The sequence below is a fragment of the Lepidochelys kempii genome, chromosome 26 (genome assembly GCF_965140265.1).
Source record: "Lepidochelys kempii isolate rLepKem1 chromosome 26, rLepKem1.hap2, whole genome shotgun sequence".
Classification (NCBI taxonomy): domain Eukaryota; kingdom Metazoa; phylum Chordata; order Testudines; family Cheloniidae; genus Lepidochelys; species Lepidochelys kempii.
The window spans coordinates 10,703,603-10,724,666 of record NC_133281.1 but is presented as its reverse complement, the minus strand read 5'-3'; the positions used below and the strand labels follow the sequence as shown (position 1 = coordinate 10,724,666).

The window sequence follows — 21,064 nt, the reverse complement described above, 5'->3', positions numbered from 1 at the left end:
GGGGTTGGAGCCCAGTGGATTGGGAGGGCCTGGGCTTCCCTCCTAACTGCCCTTGTTGCAGGAGGCACATTCCAGCCTTACTTCTCCTCTGCTAAGAAGCAGGCAAGGTCATTGCAACCTAAGGTGAAGCTAACTCCATCCTCGGGGGAGGAACTGGACTGAAAGGCTTTTACTCTGAGAAGGGATACTGGGTGCACTGCCCACTAGACCATCTGGTCCTCTGAGGGCTCTATTACACATCCACTTAACTTGACTTCATTTGGAATGGTCACAGGCTTAAATTTCAGCACATATGCAAATGTTTTGCTGTATTAGGGCCCAAGAAAGGACTAAAGGGTTGAAGGAGAAAAATAAATGCTGGAGCTTACAGAAGGGAGTGACATTGCATAGATCTGCTTTGTCATTCCTCTATAAGGTCATGTTGATTTGTTTGTATATTTCAAACACCGTGCTTTGGCCTAGCTGCACCATTATCTCACTGGGAGGCTGATTTCTCTAATGCATAATAAGAGCCGCGTTAGAACATGTTGCCTTTTATTGACAGTAATAAAAAAGAACCAAGCAGACCACAAAACAGCTGCTCTTCCAAATAACTATGATGGAAACAAGCATCCTTAGGGCTGCCTGGGACTCTGTGTATAACAGCTAAGCAACATGCCTGTACTGAATGCTCTGCATGTGACACTGAGAGCACGTAGCCAAACCAATTTAAAAAATCCTTTATGCCATTCCACAATCTGGGCTTCCCAGTTCATCCCATTTCTTCTGTTCGTTTGCAAACTCTGATAAAGATTAATGTTTATATTTTAAATTTATTAATAACTGCATGGCCCTTTAAAACTTCAGCATGATCAGCAGTGCGGGACAACTTCTACCTCCCACTCTCTGCAGCCACCAAACACCATGAATTTGATGCAGCCAGTGTGCTTCCAGGAACCTACACAACTGATCTATATCCCACAAGTGCCTACAATCTATTATGGACATAGCAATCAGGGGACCTATGGGATCACAGAAGGAATGGAGTCTCCATTGGTGCCCTGTCATCGAGGCATAAGCCCGCAGCCCCATCTCCATGGAACAACCCAGTTAATGTAACTATCTCCCTTAGAATTTCCTTTCATGCCCATGGGTATAACCCATTTGCTCAGAGACTATGCTAGGGTGAGGATTTGTTATTACTGTTTATTTGTACTGCAGTAGCAACTAGTGTCCCATGCTATGGTCAGGACTCCGTTGCGCTGGGTGCTGCATAAACACATAGTGAGAGACATTCCCTACTGGAAGAGTTCAGTCTAAACAGAGACGTGAAATGAGTTGGCCAAGGTCACGCAGTTAAGTGGTAGAGGGAGGCATAGAACCCAGCTGAAAACGAAGATGTGCCACAGGCTTCCGACATAAAGCTAGTGATGGATGTTTCAGTGTTCTCTTCTAAGGGACACCGCAAGATCATGTTATATAGCATGCTGCACAAATCCCTCCCTGCCAACATGGCCCCACAACAACTTTCCTGCTTCTCCCTGGGTTGGAGGGTTCATGATATCTTGTGGTCCTGTTTCATAGAGTCACAGAGTTTAAGGCCAGACGGGATCATCAGATCATCTAGTCTGACCTGCTGTATAACACAGACCATAGAATTTCGCCCAGTCACCCCCGCACTGAGCCCAATGACTTGCATGTGGCTAAAGCATATCCTTAATATCTAGGCATTGTCACATTCTCTCCCTCTGGACTTCTTTTTTTTAACACCATCTTATGCATTTCCAGTGACATCAGAAACCAGCTGGGAACGGTCCATTTATGGAAAGGAACCCAAGAGCAGCCATGAACTGAGACGGGAATAAGGATTTAGCGAGATGTGGGATTGGAAACTAATTTTAGTTATTCCACTGCAAGCTCATCACACTGTCAGTGTCACACGCTTTTTATCTCCCATATCACATCCAACAGTTACCTCATGCCGCAGCCATCTTCTGATGGAGACCATTGTAGGGAATTTTCCTAATAATTTCCTACCCATATTTTGGAAAACGTCCTACCACATGTCACGGCAGTCACTAGACCAGCATGGGTCGCATTGCTCCATCACTTCCCCGAATGGCACATGCACAGATGTTGTCATTCCGATTAGAGAGGGACCTTGAACCAGAATCCTTGCATTTGAGCAGCCTCAGATTTAAGGAAATGTGCAAAATCTGCCAGATCTGAACTTTTTAATTGGCCCTTATCTTTATATTGGCTGGGCTAAGGAATTGAATGTGGATTTTGAGATCTGACTCAAACACTGTTATAGAATGCTATTGTAGCATCCTCTTTGTCCTGCAGTGGATAAAATGTGTGTATTTTTCAGAAGGAGATTTATTCGTGGATTTATAAGGACAAGCAGTATTTGGCATCATGGGCCTTGAAATATTGCACATGCTGACTCAGAAAGTAAGAGGCATGCACATTGTCCCATGAAAATACATACTTTCACCTTCATTAATCTTACATTGCTTGAGTGGAAAAGGCCCAACATGACTGGGAGCTAGAGCACTCTGTTATTCATTGAAAAGGCCCTCGTTCTTGAAAGTGAGAGGTTTTTAAATGGCTGCTACATCCTAATGCACAAACAAAACGTGCTTTGTATTGAAAGGCAAATAACTTGCAGAACTGGGAACAGAGAGCATATCCGCTAGTGATTAAAGCAAGGCACTAGAGCTGGACCCCAGAGAGCTGGGTTCAAATCTTGGCTCTGCCACAGATACCCTGTGTGACCTTGGACAAGTCATTTAATCTCTCAATGCCACACTTCCCCATCTGTTCAATGGGGATACTAATATTTCCTTTCTCTAACTCTTTGCCTATCATGCTTATTTAGATTGTAACCTCGTCAGGGCAAGGATTGCCTTTCACTATGTGTACAGCGCCTAGCACAATGTGGTGCTGGTCTCAACTGGGGACCTTAGGCATTATTATCACATAAATACTAATATAAAATATTTGTTCACATGGTGAATACTTACAAATAATAGACACACCAATAGAAACATGGGTCAGTTCATGAGCAATTTGTAAGCAGAACAGAAGGCGGACCTTTAAAATGAATTCCATGCACAATGAATATTATTTGTAATGAAAAATGCGAGCAGCTGTAACAATAACACAGAAATGTATGAGGATTAATTAAATGATATTGCGACAGTTCTTTGAGATCTTTAGATGGGAGCTAGGTATGCGCCAGATACTGGTTCTGAACCTCCTTGGATTTGGAGGATGTTTGGGATTTGGATCTGGAATTTGCATCTTGACCTCAGCTCTACAAGAAAGGTTCCAATGAGAACACACTGGATCCAATCCCTGTCATACTCTGGGAAAGTTTAGAGCTGGATTGGGCCTGAACACATCCCATCCTTAGCTGGGATGAAAGGTGCTGTGGTACATACTAGAGGTGATCAAAAATTTTTCATTGAAATGTTGTTTTGATTTGGATGGTTTGGTGGGGGCAGGGGGGGGTTCTGGAAAATACCTTTTAGATTAAAAAGAAATTTTTGCATCTTTTTTTAAATATTTCAGATTTTTGTCAGAAAACTGAAAAAAATTGCTTTACAGTTGCTGAAAACAGAATAACTTTTGGTTTTCAGGTTTTCAGTGTTTTGATGACAACCAAAAAAGAAAGATTTCAAAAAAAAATGAACAAAATCTTGTAAAGAAAAAAAGTAATGTCCTGACCAGCTCTGTATATAGATGCAAAAAGTTATTAGAATTCTCTAAAGGAACTAGTTATTGCATATCTAAAATCTACCTTACTGGATTCATATGGTGAGAAAGATACAAGACCTTATTATACCTACTACCAGACTTGAAAAAGAACTACCCACAAGTTCAAATCCAAAACTCAATAGCACACATACAATATCACACTTTTTCTCCAGGGGAGCCTCCGTTCTAGGCAGGGTAATGAGAAGAGGTGACCATCACTTAAAAAATAATTATACTAAAGAAAGGTAGGACACCATTAAAAATCACTTCACATTCTTCTTCCCCACTTCCTCTTGCACAAATAAGGATCACACCCTTTCAATCATAGCATATCGTCGACCTTGACACTTCTTAAAAGCCCTGCTTCTTTTTCTAGCCTTTCAGCACCAAGCATGCTTCACACATTCCTTCAGAGACCCCTGCAATTCCACTGCCTCTTGAGAGAAGAAACCCATAGAGGCTGCTGCTAGGCAGAAGGTGTGGGGCGACCCGAGATCAGATTGCATTTTGGAGCCACTTCCATTAGGGAATGACCCTCTGAAAAACAGAGCTGCTCCCGGAAGCTGGACACCTTCAATTCCCATTGATGTCAACTGGAGTTAAGGGTGCACAGTAACACCCTGACATGCTCAGCACGTAAAGGGGGGGAAATCCTTTCTGTGGTCTATGGATTGTTCCAGGTTCCCAGATTTTCATGGCAATATAAGAACTGTGATATCAGATTGGACCAGGGGCCCATCCCATCTCTGGCAAAGGTCAATATCTTCAAGGGAAGGTCAAAATATTATTTAAATAATGTCAAATGAGCCACGCTACAAGTGCTGAGGAGACATTGTTCCCTGACCCTGTTGTGATCAGCTTAAGCCCAGAAAGAAGCTTGAGATTTCATTCGCTATACCGTACCATGCACAACTACGAATTATCCCATCCTTCTTTGGATTGTCAGTCACATCACATAACACATCTCTGGAAAGCGTTCTGACACCAGAGTAAAAGAGAATTTACAGTATCATTAATAATAAAAATACAATGTAGCTAGCTCTGTACATTTACATGGCACTAATCAGCCACCCCATGACTCTGATCCAAGTCCCTTTGAAGTCAATGGGTATCTTTCTATTGATTTCAGTGGGAGTGGGATCAGGCCCCATGTTTGCAGAGATGCCACTGGCTTGCTTTAATCCCAAAATAACAACCTGTTAATTAAACACAGCAAAAGAGCAGAGCTATATCGACCACTTGAGTGCTAATAATCTTTCTGTTTTTACTATTCCCTCACCTGAACTTCCCGACGGTGCCTCAGAGCGTTTGTCCAGGTTAGCTATCACTAACAAAAAAGGTAAATTAAATGTGATTTTAGATGAAGGAGACTCAGGTTGCAGGAGAAGCCTAGTTTGCATGTAACACTGGCCTCCATGCATGCTCTCTTTCCTACAATGCTGCCTACCTGTCACGTCATTTATTGCTCATAAACAGGCACACTGTTAATGCCATAAAGTTAATAGTAGCAAGGATCAGTAATATTCCCTCTCCAGCTAGCCTTCTTAATCTGTTTAGCATAGGTTTCTGCATTTAGCTCAAAGGAAGTTTCCTTTTCTGCTCACCTCTATCACACATATGACGTGAATATCTATGAGAAAAAAACTGTAATTCTTTTAAGTGGAAAAGTGAAATAAAACAGCCTTATTTCTAGGCTGTGCAATCCAGTCTTTTAATTCAGCAAGAGAGCTGCATGGTTTAAATTCTTCATCCTGCAAAGCAAAGGAAACAGGAAACTCTTTTTATACCAGATGTCATGTAGTTGTACTGTACATCTGGCAACCCCCCAACAGCTGTACAGGGGCTAAGCCACGTGAGCTAAGATATTAAGCAGTGGCTTGTTTGTGTAAGACGGTAGGCTGTGTTGCCCTCAGGAGAGTTGTTCAAAGAGTTCTCAGACAAGAGGGGAAATGCAAAGAGATTTAGAATGTTTGAGCTGTAATTCTGCTTGTAACAAGGTATTGATGAGAGATGGCACATTTATAGGTTTCAGAGATATATGTCAGATTACCTTGTGTACTCCAGTCTTTACTTATGTCTATGGTGTCTGCTGGCTGCGAAATGTGACGGTCACTGTCATGCTTTGTGATTTTATAGCCAAATAAACCAAACTTGCACTGTAGGCTGGAGATTCTAATCTACAGTGGCGTGACTCTGGAGTGACTCCGCTAGAGCGACTCTGGATTAGCATGGGTTTAGCTGAGAGAAGAATTTGTTCCAATATGTGGCCAAAGACCAAAGATAGTCCCTGGAGTCATAAAACACAACTCACAGCCATGGAGTGAGAACTAAACCAAAACCTTGGTTCCTAACAAACACACACACACACACAAAACCCACTTCTAGGTCTGAATCTCATGGCAAAGTCCTGCCTTTGTCATGGGTCAGAGCAAAACCGTAGATTCAAACACTTCCCAGCACTGAAATGCAGATTTGCATTTTGCTGCTGGTGAACTCTAGGAGCAATTTCTGTCCATCTGTCAAGAAAGAGCCAGATATGACCACGTACTGATGAGAAGGGCAGTTAGGGCCTAATCCTGTGAGGTGCTGAGCGATTTCAACACCCCTTGACTTCAGTGGAAGCTGAGAGCATGCACTACCCCTCAGTAGATGCTCATCTCCTTGCAAAATGTATGCACATTTATATGCAAAATCAGTGCAGCCTTCAAGCGTTTGACAAATTCTATGCATGGCCCCTGGTGTTGATCACATCTGGTATATCTGAAATAAATCCTGATACAAAAAGCAGGGCGTGGCAAGAAGCTAAGACTGCAGCAAGAGACTGCCAAAGATGGAGGGCAGAGGTGAGGGCCCAGTGTTCTGCATAAGACAAGTCAGTCAAAAAACGGGACCTTTTGAAACCACCTCTGTCTGCAGTTCAGCACAGCCCTTGCGGTAAATCTACAGCCCCTATCCAGGCTCTGTCAGAACATATTTTTCCAAAACAATCTAAATGCCTACAGTTCCCGCTTGGAATGGTCAGACACAGACACTCTGAGATGGAAAACCATGAAGAACTTGTAGGCAGTAACTTGTGATTTCCTTAATCTTGATTTCATTATGGACGTAAGGTCACCCTCCCTCCCGCCCCGCCCATGCAGCATAGCCAAGAGATGAATCACTCAAGAAAGGAGCATTGCGCTTTCACTTTTAAATTAATAAATAATGAAGATCTGCGTTCAGATCCAAAACCCTCATGAAGTTTTGGGCTGCTCAGATCCACAAAAGCATAAAATACAGATACAGAGTAAGTTTGGGGGTTCAGGTTCAGACTCAAAGATAGCCATGGAATTCAGATCCCGCTCTGAATGTTCCTCCAAGGAGTGTCTGGTTCTGGCTGGGCCTCTCTGTAACAATCAAAATGAGCTTGGTCATTTATTTTGTTAAACTTTCATAGTAAAATGGCAAGCTGTTTGAGAGGAGAGTATTTGGAATGAAGCAAAAGAACAAAGGGTCACATAAATGTATGGCTCGATGCTCTTAATTAATGAACATTCCTCTCTGTGAAAATAATCTTAATAAATACAGTTGTCTTTATTCAAAACTGCATAAGTGAGTGCAACATGAGTGAAGTTAGCTAGAGTTGTGCCCCTTAGTTTTGTTTGCCTGCAGTACTCAAACTTTTTTGGAAAATACAAAATTCTGAACATCCCCACTCCCCTGCTCAAATTATTTTTTCTGAAAACATGAACCTTTTCCATGAACATCTTTCTGTGGTTTTCAACCCGTTCCGGTCACAATGTACTGCCCCTGTGCCACCATATGTTGATCTACCGCAGTCTATGGGCCTTAATGTTTAGTTTCATGCCAGTTACCACAAAGCTCCCTGGTGGGAGATGAGATGAGGACACTCGATGTAACAGAGCTCATCAGTGAATGTAACTTGCCAAACCAGACACATGAGCAGCAGTAGGGGCATAAACCTTTTATGAGCCATTTGCAGTTGATCCAGTGCTCCCTGCTGATTTTGTTTCTAAACATTTCTGTGGAGGTCATCGGACCAGAACTCCTCCCCAGTCAGCTGGTGTCACTGTTTTGGGTTTAACGGGAAACACTGGTTTATAAAGAGCATAACTAGCTAAAACAAACTCTGCTGTAAAGAGAATAACTAGAAAAAACGTTTGCTAATTGCTCTTTATTCATACAGGGCCAAAGATGGTGGGGCCAGCACAGGTACAACCGTGTCAGTGTGTAAGAGAGGAGAACCAGGCACAGATCTGCTGGCCATGCCACAGGCTGTCCCCTGCCTGCCTTTCTCCTGTCCCCAAAACCCTTTTCCACAATGCAGCCCCTGCATAAACACAAGCCCACAGCTGCAGTGAGTGCAAAATCTCTGCATTCTATTGCTTAATATAATCACACCCATTCCATTGTCTTCAGGGCCTCCTGTGGTCTTGTTGTTGTTGTTGTTATTTATTGTTTGTATGACCATGGTGCCTAGGAGCCCAAGGCATGGACCAGAACCCCATTGTGCTAGGTGCTGTACAAACAGAACAAAAAGATGGTCCCTGCCTCAAAGCACTTTTCATCTAAGTAAAGCCTTTACTTGGGCTGGACAATTTTGATCTGGAATAGGGGATAAAGGACACAGGTGTAACTCTGTTAATATTTAAGTGGGCTTTTATTTACTGTTGGTATACAAAATCCTAGACCTAAGCTCTGTGTCATTTGCATGTTCGACTGAAATCATAACAAAGCTGCACGGATAAAAGTTGGCCACGCATGCCAAAGAAAGTCAGCTACAAGGGGGAAAAGGAAGGGCAGATCCAGTCCAAGGAGAAAATTGTCCTATCTCAGAGGGTCCAAGTGCAGAATGTTTACAAAATGCTCATTAAGGGAGAGGGGGTTTGTGAGATAGCAACAGAAAATCTGGTGGACAGCTTACACTACAAGAGATAAGAGAGACAAGGCTACCATAGGAGAGAGCGTGTTATATCCAATTACTGAGACCTGGTTTTGGAGGGTTGGGGGTGGGAGAGAGAGACAGTGAGCGAGGACTGATCACAAGCTTCAGGCGAGGGCTTCCAAACTTGTCAACTCTGTGACACAAGCTGCACACAACCCAGAGGATAAAATAGCCACTTAGCCCACACGAGAGCTAAATCTTGTTGAGTGCAGTTGGAGGCTAGAGCGAAGGAATGGATACTGTCGCCATTCAGCTGTGGGCAACCCTCTCTCTGTTGGTGCACCTTGCAGCTTGCAGTCCCATCATGAGCCTGGAGCAGTCTTCCCTGGAGGAAGATGTGCCCCTCTTTGACGAGCTTCTTTCGGAGCAGGACGGAGTTGATTTCAGCACGCTGCTTCAGAACATGAAAAATGAGTTCTTGAAGACGTTGAACCTCTCTGATATTCCCCTGCATGAAACACCTAAGGTGGAGCCCCCAGAATACATGTTAGAGCTGTACAACAGGTTTGCCACTGATAGGACCTCAATGCCATCCGCAAATATTGTTAGAAGCTTCAAAAATGAAGGTAAGATCCATACTCCTCGGAGTGAACTAAGAATGAGTGGGCATTGCTTATAATCAACAAGACACCTGTTTACAATGCATGGAGCATGAAGACTGAATTGGGGGGCAGGGGAAGGAGTTTACAGTGATTAGATAGAGATGCAACTGGAGTTAACAAACTAACATGGCATGTGCCTATAATCAACCAGCTCACGTTGCTTTTCTGAGGTAACCTTTCCCCCCATTCTTTGCCTATTATATCTTTGAGACAGTAAGCACTTTGGGGTAGGGGCAATGTCTTCTTTTATGTTTGCATATTGCAGGTACGTAATACAAACAAATCGTCATCATCCCAGGAAGCATATGAATCATTTATATGTTACCTTCATAGGCATCAGATTTTCAAAGAGAGACGGTAACCGAATTAATGGGAAAAACCCTCTTTCACAACCCATGCAATGGTACAAATTCTCTTTTGGGAAGCCCAATCTCTTCATGGATTCCTAACCAAACAGTGAATGACACTCTCGTAATATTTTCCCAATTTAGTCTTTAGTGGGTCCCAAGGGTGGGTGTGTGAAGTAAAGTCAGTAGAATATATAGAAAAATATGTGACTAGCACCTCTCTAGGATGACTTTTGCTAACCCTCGGTGTTCATTTTTGAGGAAATAAAGTAATTTCTATTTTTCAAAAAATTTTAACTAAAAGATACATAAAATCATATGAGTTTAGAGAGTTCCAAATATCATGCAATTGAACATTTTCCTGCAATGGCTACATAATGAGAGGAATGTAAGGCTCACATACGAGCTGCTGATGATTCCTTTATGCTTCATGCATGAGTAACAATGTGGGCGATATATTAAAAAGGCTTTTCAACAAATCATATATGCTCCGCGAAACGTTCTGTTTGCAAATAGGATTGAGTTGATTTTTTTTAACAACTCAGCTTGACGTGTGATAATTCAAATAAAAATGGCTCTTCTATTATGCCAGTCTCAGTTTTACTGATGAAGTCCAAAACTACAAGATAACAGAGCAATCACTGAGTATATGTGACCTAAATTTGACAATTCAGCTTGATGCTATGACTAGCTATGGGCTCATCTATACCTCATTCAGATGTGTGCATTCTTATCCAGCTACATGTTTCTGGTTTTCAGAGGCTCTGCCTTAAAGTTCAAATCCACTTTAACTGTGTATTTCTTCAACATATAGATAACATTTAATTCACTGAGGGCTGGATTGCGAACCACTTATGCATGGTGAAGACCATGGGATGAGTGACTGCTCATGGGCGTAGAGAAGGCATTCACAATCTGGCCCTGAAGGAATATGGAGTAATGAGTATTGTCCTTTTCTGACACTTGCAATTTTAAGATGAAAAAGTATCAGGAATATAAATGGACTATAATTGGGCAAGTACAGTATACTAAGGGGGAAATCCTATGTGTTTTACTAATGTAAATTCGCAGTCGTCCTTTATTTTTAGTAAATGTAACAATGCACAGTTCCATTCATTTTCTTAAATACAACAGAGAGGCCAAGCATCATTTTCATCATTATATGAAGTCTGCAATGGCTGTGTCAAACTCAGAGTAACTTCCTACCTTTTCGGCAGGTTCCTGTCCTTTCTTCTAGTCCAGAAGCATAGATTCAGATACTCATATGATAACACAAATGCTCTCCATATGCACACGTATAGTACAGAGGGTTTATTTTAATTGCTTCTCCTTTGTATGTCTAGAAAGTCAGTAACAACTAGGGGACCTGGATTTTATGTTTTATGGGCCTTTTGTATGGTTAAAAATAAAGTGCTTGCAATTATACTGATAGAAGAGATGGAACAGATCACACACTGCAATCTTTATACTTATCTGCTTGTGTCAGCAGAAGATGATAATGGAAATTGAATGGGTGGAAGCAGTAGGACTTTATGACGATTGTTCATTCGCAGTTTTAGCTCCTGGAGCCGCCTGGCTCAATTGCAGGTATGATTCTAATGTGGTCGTGACTTGAAAAGTTAAATAAACTTTTCCGGGCTAAATCCTCCTCCTTCGGACAGCAGTGCATCCTCATTGACACCAGTGAGGATGTACAGGTAATCATTGAGAGGGGAATTTAACCCTTTGAGTTTTCCTGCTTAGCCAGTCTTGTGGCTGGACACCCATCCTGCCTTATGTTTCTCTCTAATCAGGAAGTGACACGCCCAGTTTCCCACAAGAGCGTGTCCCTACCCCCTTCCAATGAATTATTCATGTCCATCTTCTATGCAGTCAGCTGACTTTTCCCCACCCCATACATGTCACCATGACAGTGGACTTGTTCTCCAGCATCCTGCGGGCTGGGAAGCCCTCGAGGTCACACTAAGTTCTGATGCCACTTCCAGTTTTGAAGTGAGTCATGCTCACTAGACATGGAGACAAATTCCGAGTGCTTTCAAACTCCCAACTAAAGTCAATGGGAAGAGAGGGCAAACAGGACCTCTCTTGTTTGGCCTCTTTGATATTTTTTTCTTTTTAAACAACAGATGGGTTTGCAAACATCAGAAAACACTGAAGTCCCATTAAAGTCAATGGGACTATTCATTTGCTGAAGTGCTTTGGTAGCTCAGGGCCAATATTTGTAGCTTTGTCAACCAAATGTTTCCATAAATATATCAATCCCAGAGTCATAGAAATCAGAGATGGGAAAATGTACAGGTTCCATGCAGTCCATCCCCTCTGCCCTTGTTGGCATGCTTCCTAAATCTACATTTCCTAATCTGGTTTCAGAGTTGTTATTGATATTAGGGAAATGCAGCAATAAATACAAACATTTTTCTAAATGTCCTATATGTATGAAGAAATGCAGATGGTGTATGTATAAACAGAGATAGATAGATTAGATTAGATTATTTGCTTGTTATACATTTGATTAATTAATACTCTCAAAAGCTCCTAAGTAAGTACAACAGTTTTCTTTTGCTCCTTTCAAGACAGATCCAAAACCTATTGAAGTCAAAATGGGAATATTTCCATGGCTTCAGTGGGCTTTGGATCAAGACCTAACTTCCTCCTAGTTATAAGCCTTTGCATCACCCTAAACAACTTGTCTCTTTCCTTGGTGGCTGCAGTCTTCAGACACTGGTGGAAGCTTATGGTATCATTTGTTTCTGCTGGGCGATCTATGCAACACTTCATCAGAGACAGCAGTAGGGATTTTAATGTGTTGTACCAGATCACCAGTGAAGATACAAATTCACCATGTATACCTGAGGAGTGTGGCACTGTAAAGAGGATCAATTGAAGGTAAAGGAGATCACACTATTTGTGTGGGGATCTAGTAGATATTCCATAGAAAGATAGATCCCCTCTTAACAGACAGAAAGATAAACAGATACAAATGCAGCCTACTTTTGCTGCAGAAACAGTGTATGTGTCATTCTGCCCATCTCCAATCCCCCGTGTCCCTTGAGTTGGATATAGTATTCTTCTTCATTTCCTGTCCTAAGATTTTGTGTAATGGTGATATTCACATGTTAAACAGCTGCTCTATTTGTGCTCCAGAGGTGGCTTCATCTCAGTGGTGGGCAAAGCGATTCCTATATACAATAATTTGTACAATCAGGAAGGACCTTTTATAAAGCACTTGGGTAGCCACGTTGGAAGAAAGAGAACTATGAATCCAAGTTCATTGCCATTATCATGATCTGACCTTGTTTTCCTTGAAGACCCAATACAAACCATCCACCTCACTGATGACATGAATAAAATGTTGTGTGACAATCCATTATTCCTATTTATTATCATTTTCCTGTAACTGTTCACACTGAAACCAAGGAATGCAAGGCATGCAAGGCTGAGTTCCATGCATGAATATTTCTGCTGGAAATATTTTCAGTTCCAAAGTGTTTATTTATGTTGATCTTTGTCATTTCCAGATCTGACTTCCCACCCTATTGGTATCACAGGAATCCGGAAATACCCTCTTCTCTTCAACGTTTCCATCCCTCACCATGAAGAGATCACCATGGCAGAGCTGAGACTCTACACACTGGTGGAGCGGGACAGAATACTCTATGATGGGCTGGATAGGAAAGTCACCATTTTTGAAGTACTGGAGAACAACCATGCGGGGAGAGAAGGAGAGGAGAGAAAAATGGTGGCACTTGCATCCAGGCAGATCTACGGCACCAACAGTGAGTGGGAGACCTTTGATATCACAGATGCCATGAGGCGCTGGCGTAGGTTAGAGCTGACCACTCACAGGCTAGAGGTGCAGATAGAGAGCGGAGAAGGGGAGGAGCCAAACGGAGAGGGGAAACTCGATATTGACATCAATTCCGAGGCCAAGCACGTGCCTCTGTTGATTGTGTTCTCAGACGACCTGAGCAATGACAATAAAGAGGAGAAGCAGGAACTGGACGAAATGATAGACCATGAGCAGCTGCTGGATTTGGAGAAGCTGGGCATGGGCAACTTCCACAACAGGCCCGGTGAAGAGGCGCTGCTCCAGATGCGCTCCAACATCATTTATGACTCCACAGCCCGTATCCGGAGGAATGCCAAGGGCAACTACTGCAAAAGGACTCCGCTCTATATCGACTTCAAGGAGATTGGCTGGGATTCCTGGATCATCGCCCCGACGGGATACGAAGCCTATGAGTGCCGCGGAGTGTGCTCCTACCCTTTAACTGAACACGTCACGCCAACTAAACACGCCATTGTCCAGACTTTGGTTCACCTGAAAAATCCTCAGAAAGCTTCCAAAGCCTGCTGTGTACCTACCAAGCTTGATCCCATCTCCATCCTCTACTTAGACGCAGGGGTGGTTACTTACAAGTTCAAATATGAGGGGATGGCAGTTGCAGAGTGTGGCTGCCGATAGTAGAAAGGAATGCATGCCCCGTGCGTGCACCAGGGGAGTATTTAATAATTCAGTCTGTAAATTTGTACATTTTGCATTTCCTATTTAAATAAGGTTATTTAATGAGGCGTGTACAGATAATTGTATGTTTCATGTCATAGGGAACAGGCAGGTCAGATGATTGTACGGAATGTATATTTTGTTCCAGCGCTTGTTTCTTCTTGCTGTTTCGCTTCTCGTGGGAGAGGCTTCCTTCAGAAACAAAACGAAAAAGGAAAACCAGATCACTGGGTTGTTGGGGTTTTTTGCCCCAGAATAAACAGCCTTAATGCCATGGAGTAACATTCATGGATTTTATTTCTTTACAAAAATATGTGTTGTGGTCACAAGGACATTGTTTGAAATGCATCCCCACTGCAGGGATTAAAACATGAACTGAATGAACATAATAAAGTGATATGCTACATGCTTTATATTATGGCATATTCTGATAGGTGCATTCCCATCCCTCCCTTCCCCCACAAGCCCAAGTTAGCATTTGATTCTCAGGGATGTTCCTGAGTATTTATGCTCTAACTTTTCATTGCATTTCAGCAGAAAATAATTCCTTGCTGATGTGTTTGGAGTCAGTGAAACCAGTTTTTGCAGTGACTGTGTTCACATTAAAATTTGCAGTCAGTGAAACTGTGAACCTGATGTAACACCCACTTGAGTGTTTGGACTGAATAATTGGCTAAGATCGAGAGATAAAGTCTTTGTCAAATAACCAAGTAAAACATTTGGCAAAATCAGCTCCCATTAAGAGTCATAGAATCTCAGGGTTGGAAGGGACCTCAGGAGGTCATCTAGTCCAACCCCCTGCTCAAAGCAGGGCCAATCTCTAGTTTTTGCCCCAGATCCCTGAACAGCCCCCTCAAGAATTGAACTCACAAGCCTGGGTTTAGTAGGCTAGAGCTCAAACCACTGAGCTATCCCTCCCCTCAGTAGGACTTAGCCTTCTAAGTAATTTAGTTGCTTTTGAAAAATTTACCGTAGCTCTTTAAGAAATATCTTTACCAACCTGGGATTAAAATAAAAGCCATTTTAGCAGGGATGGTTTAGCAGTATCCAAAGAGAGGGATGGAAGCCATGAAAAGAAAGGAAATTTCCCCTCTTCTAACCCTCCTCAACCAAATACTGCCTATCTGCAATGTCAGGCAGGGGCAATGCTCTGGCAGACTGCCCCTTTGCTGTTACACAAAGCAAGAAATGCTTGTACCATTTGTTTATTATCGAATCCCTTGTATATAGCAGTGCTGCTGACTTTGGATGTAAAATTCCACATTTGATGCATGTTGCATATCAAGGGCTAGGTCTTTAGCTGGGTGAAATCTGTATAGTAGCTCTGTTGAACTCCTCAAAGATACACTGATTTACACCGGCTGGGAGCCTGCCCCCAGGTGGCTAATAGGTTATGTATAACTAAATCTATATAATCCAACTCAAATGGCAAGTAACACTGTGCTTAGTCCATTTAAACCTAGGCAGAAAAGGAAATCCCTCCACCCCAACTACACAGAGAGTATCTTTCCTTTCTGTACGTGTTGAAGTTGTCAATTCATAAAGACATTGCTCCCGCACACACACACACTTAAACTATATATGATGGAGTCACATGCCATGTTTCCGCCACTCTTCTGCAACAAATCATGGTGATAAGAAGGTGTCGGAGCTGAGAAACAATAGGCCCGTCACTTTATTTATATTAAGCTGCAAATTTGTCAGATTCTTGGGGAAGTGTAAGTGACGTTGACTCCCCCAGCCTCCACCAGAGCCTACTGTACTGTCCTGCATCTGTTCTACACTTTTAAGGCAAAGTTATCTTCACTGGAAGTGATAAGAGACTTGTCTTTGAAAGAACTGACTCTGACACTTCATGGGAATGAACACAAAAGACTTTATCGAGCACCAACTGAAACCAGTTTCACCTCCATCCACACAAACCCTTCTGTGCTTCCCATTATTTATTGATCTATTTATTGACTGTCCGCCTTTGTAATATAATGTAGAATACAAAATGTTTTATTTTTGTGCTCATATGTATTCCCACTCCGATAAAACCTTGTACTGAACAACTTATATTTTGAGGCCTTCTGTTGAGCATTACTCCAAAGTGGGTTGTTTTTGTTTGTTTGTTTTTTATAGATCTTTGTAAATATAGTACATTATTATAATCTTTCCTGCCTTCAGACAATCCACCACAGTGATTTAAGAAAGCATCTTGGAGAATGCATAGTCTTGTCTGATAGATACAAACTCTATCAAGGATATAATTGCTTTAAGTGCTCTAGCTATGTAGTCTATTGTAAAGTTGTGCAGAGTAGGTGGTGCATTTCCAACTAGCAGGCTCGATCAATGGAGCTACACTGATTTAGACCAGCTGGGAAAATGACTGTCATTGCCTTGTTTCAGAGTAGCAGCCGCGTTAGTCTGTATTCGCAAAAAGAAAAGGAGGACTTGTGGCACCTTAGAGACTAACCAATTTATTTGAGCATAAGCTTTCGTGAGCTACAGCTCACTTATGCTCAGATAAATCTGTTAGTCTCTAAGGTGCCACAAGTACTCCTTGTCATTGCCTTATGTACCATTCCACTTTGCAACTTCATAATCTTAACCTTGGATAAATGGCAGGTTAAAAACATGTAATAGATGTGAAATCTTCTTAATTCACTAGCATGAATCACTTTAAGTGAGACCCCCACAAATTCCTTTTAATATGGCATGCCCAAACTATCTGCTGTTCATACGAAGCTAGTACAAACCGTTCACCATGTCAGTGGTATAACAATTATCCTTTGCAATAATCCATCATGTATTTTATCATCTCTTTTCTGCAACAGGCTTGTGTATATTTGTACCCCTTTCCTCTATTGAATAGAATCGGAAAGGCTCAACCGCATATCATGCGACCTATACTGTTAATAGCCAGTGAAGAATCTCCTTTAGCTTGAGCTCAGGTAGTTGGAGACTACAAAAGGACGTGTTCTGTTCTCACACTGTCACCAGTAGGGGGCCATGTGGTAAAATAATGAATTGTCATAGATCTGTTACATTATTATAAAAAGGTTAAGAAAAGTAGGGTTCAATTCTGCAAACATTTATGCACAGGAGTAATTTTACCTACGACCGAAGTTACATGTATAAGCATTTAGAGGATCAGTACCTAGGAACATAGGAACCAAGACAAAATAGCACAACGGTTCATCCAGTCTATTATTAATTAACCTTTTTTCTGCAGTACAACAAAACACTAAGGAACTAGTGGAGTGCCAGGTTTGCCACAACTCCTAGGCAAATGCTGAAGGCACCTCAGCTACTAGGCTTTGTAGGCACTAACTCTGGCTAGCAGTGACTGCAACTTGTCTCTGACTGAGGCCAATCAGGGGAACCAAGGTATCAGAGGAATGTGCAAGAAACCCCCTAATGGCAATTAGTAAGAAAATAAGAAACACCTTATTATGATGTTCTTTGGGAAAACATTGGTAAACCACAATTTTAATATATCATGAACCATGCATTTGTGTATGCTCTATATTGTTCATAACATGAGATTTTAACTAATCGGAATATTTCATCTCTTTGTAAGGTTTCCGTTTTAAAAAAGAGCCTTTGCTTTAATTGAATGACTTCAACCCAGTGCCAAAGATGACTGGGTAACTGCAATTTGCTGACTCTCTGTGCATTCCGACTACAATATAAATATTGTTTATATTATGATCATGCATAATGCAGTGGGAGCATGTGGTCTATTTTTTAAAAAAAAAGAGGGTTTTTGTGTGTGCCATTTTTAAATTAATAAATTAAGCCCGATCCTGCAAACACAAACATGCTTAACTTAAATGTGTTTGGAGGTTCAGGGCCTTGGTTGCTAAAAACAATACAATATAAAACATCATGTTTCACATTCTGTTAACAATAAATCAAATATGAATCTCTTGAAACATTTTCCAGGGCTGGGAAGAGATTAATTATATTAATGAAAAAATATAGTTTATGATTTCTGCTTCTTACATTTTTTACACATTTATTTTTCACTTTAATTAATAGCCTAAATTGATTTTCTTTTCTTTCTTGACCTGCTTGATGTCAATGTTAATGGACTTTTGTCTCTTATTTTTTAAAGCCAAATAAAAAAGAAAAGGAAAAGGTATTCCTAAGAAAATAGCTTCAATTTTGGAGTGTTCTTTTTAAATAAATTTTGCAAAATATCCCTAAAATGTTGCACATTACCAAAAGATATATTCTTTGCAAACTACCTACCTCAGCAACCTTTGCTCACATAAACTGCCAACTTCAATGGGATTCCTACTTCTGACTGTTTATTATTTATATTAGAGTAGCATGTACGGCCTGGTCTACACTTAAAATTTAAGTCGACATAGCTGCAACTCTTGGGGGTGGGAATAATCCACACAGTGGAGTGCCATAGCGATGTCAAGCTAATCGACGGGGTAGATGCAGCTAAGTCAACAGCAGAATGCTTTTGTCGACGTAGCTACCATCACTCTGGGAAGCAGTGTTCCTACAGCAACAGAAAAACCCCTTCTGTCGCTATAGGATGCATCTACACTACAGGCTTATGTTGGAGTAGCTACAGCACGAAAGCTATGCCTCTATATTCCCCGTGGTGTAGACACAGCTTTGGTGTCCCAAGCAATTTTAGGTCCCCTTTGGGCTAGGTACTGTACAAACATATAGTAGCAGACAATCCTGGCCCTAAAGATCTTACAACCTAAGTAGACAAGACAGATGAAGGATGGGAGGGGAAACAGAGGCCCTGAGAAGGGAAGTGATTTGGGTTAGTAAGGCTCGCTGATGCTAGCGAGGGTTGCAGAGTTCTGCTCTCAGATCAACAGACGTGGTTCTGGGTGAATTTGAACCTCTGAGAGTTTTATTCTCCCCTGCGTGAAAGGTTCAGCATTTGTGACCGGCTCAGATATCCACCTGAAAGTTCTGATGTTTCTCCAAACTATCTATATCTCTTGGGTCTGCAAAACTGGACTAGAAATTCCCCCCAAAACAAACTTTCCCAAGCGGTTTTCTTGCACTACCCCTTCTAGGCCTGGCTGAAGGCAACAGAACCCAGGAGTCCTGACTCATGGTCCCATGCTCTTTCCACTAGATCACAGCCCATCTCATGGTTTCTTGGCACTTTGCGGATCCAGTCATCCCCACGCTCTGGAACTGTAGCCTAACTTGGTAGCTCAGAATCTCCTTCCCTGACACCACGACCCCCAGCTCTGTCTGATCCTAGCCCCTGAGATTGTGAGCAGTCTGAAGTGGTTTACTGAGCTAGTAGGCTGCATGAGAGAACCACATGATGAACTGGAAGCAGATCAGAGCATTCTCTTTCCCTAGCTGTGGCTGGTTGGGGTGTGAGGGGAACCTGGCCATAGGCACCAACTCCATGGGTGCTCCAGGGCTGGAGCACCCAGGGGGAAAAATAGTGGGTGCTCAGCACCCACCAGCGGCCCCGCCGATCAGCTTCTCCCCCTCCCCACCTCAGCGCCTCCTGCCTGCTGCGATCAGCTGTTCAGCAGCGTGCAGGAGGCGCTGCGGGGGAGGGGGCGGAGCCAGGGCAGGGCGCACTCAGGGGAGGGGCGGAATGGGGTGGGAAGAGGTGGTGCGGGGGCAGGGAGGATGGGAAGAGACGGGTGGGCTGGGGCCTTGGGGGAAAGGGGCGAAGGGGGGCGGGGCCTGGGGCGGAGCAAGGGTCAAGCACCCCCGCGGAAATTAGAAAGTCGGAGCCTATGAACCTGGCCATGGCTCCCAGCAAATCACACCCCGTTATTCCTGGTCATCACCCTCCCCCACTGCCAGGACTGGCCCTAGACGAAATGGTGCAGCAGGCGAGGAGTGTCTTCAGCGCCCCTCTCCCTCCATTTGTTAAACGTTTGAATACCTTATTTTTTATTTCATGCACAATTTGCATGCATGATTTATCCCTGTCATATAAGACAATGAATTTGCATGCTAGGATCTGTCAATCTGTACTTCTACCTCACTGTCTGACTGGTGACGCCTCACCCCTCATATGCCCGCGAGGGGCTGGCTGACAACTTTCTAGGAGGTTTGAGGAAAATGTTGTTCTCAGAAAGTCTGGAAGGTTCCATAAGATTCTACAAAGGCCCAGAACATTCTAGGAGGACAGTAAAAAATGAATCCACGCACAGAATACCTGAAACATGTGACTTCAAACTTTCTATTTTCCCAAGTCCAGCGTCCCCAAGCCCCGCACCCCAGGCAGTGACCTGGGTTGCCTGCCCCTAAATCCAGTCTCTGTGGTGCCCTGGTTCGTCTCTGAAACCCCTCATGGCTCTTTTTAAGTCCGAGGCAGAGGGAGAGCCAGTTGCTTCAGGTTTAGGTCCTTGATGTGGCTGCCTGTGGGGGGAGGTGGGGATGCACCTGGGAAAGGTGGAATTAAGGAATCTGGCCTGCAGCAGCCATCTGTGAAGCAAGAGGTGGCCGTGAGGTAACTGCACCCAGATTTGGGATTAGCCATTGGTTGGAGGTGTGAGCCCGGGCAAAGGGAGTTTGTCTCTGAAAACCCCTCACACAACAGCTCTCTGACACTCACAGCTGAGGGAAAAGCAGAAGATGACTTCAGGTAAGGACACATTGCACTTTTATAGCACCCTCGATAGCACTTCACAAACAGGGACTCACTGGCCCTCACCACACTCTGGGCTGATAACTAATATCATTGTGTCTGTTTTGCGGACTGGCAAAAGGAGGCACAGGGAACCTAAGGCCCAAACATTTCAAACCTGGCAGCTTCTAATTCTAGGTGCCCAAACTGAGATCCACCGATGCCAGTGGGAAGCCAGGGGTGTTCAGAACCTCTGCTGACCAACCCTTATGTTTCCTCAGCAGGTCACCCAAAAACTGAGGCCGTTTCAAAAATGTTGTTCCGAAGGGATTTGCCCAAAGTCATGCACTCAGAAGG

General features: G+C 42.9%; 1 protein-coding gene across 1 annotated transcript; it reads left to right on the top strand.

The window, feature by feature from the left end:
- Window positions 1–8,918: 8,918 nt before the first annotated feature.
- BMP10 (bone morphogenetic protein 10) lies at window positions 8,919–14,100 on the top strand. Its single transcript, XM_073325368.1, has 2 exons — window positions 8,919–9,252; window positions 13,154–14,100. Exons 1-2 carry the CDS (start codon window positions 8,919–8,921, stop codon window positions 14,098–14,100), a joined length of 1,281 nt encoding a protein of 426 aa, XP_073181469.1.
- Window positions 14,101–21,064: the final 6,964 nt, after the last annotated feature.

Bases quoted from the DNA above. Each gene is read 5' to 3' on its own strand.
- BMP10 (XM_073325368.1), top strand. From the start codon at position 8,919: ATGGATACTGTCGCCATTCAGCTGTGGGCAACCCTCTCTCTGTTGGTG. The intron at 9,253-13,153 runs GTAAGATCCATA...TGTCATTTCCAG, and splicing joins TAGAAGCTTCAAAAATGAAG to ATCTGACTTCCCACCCTATT.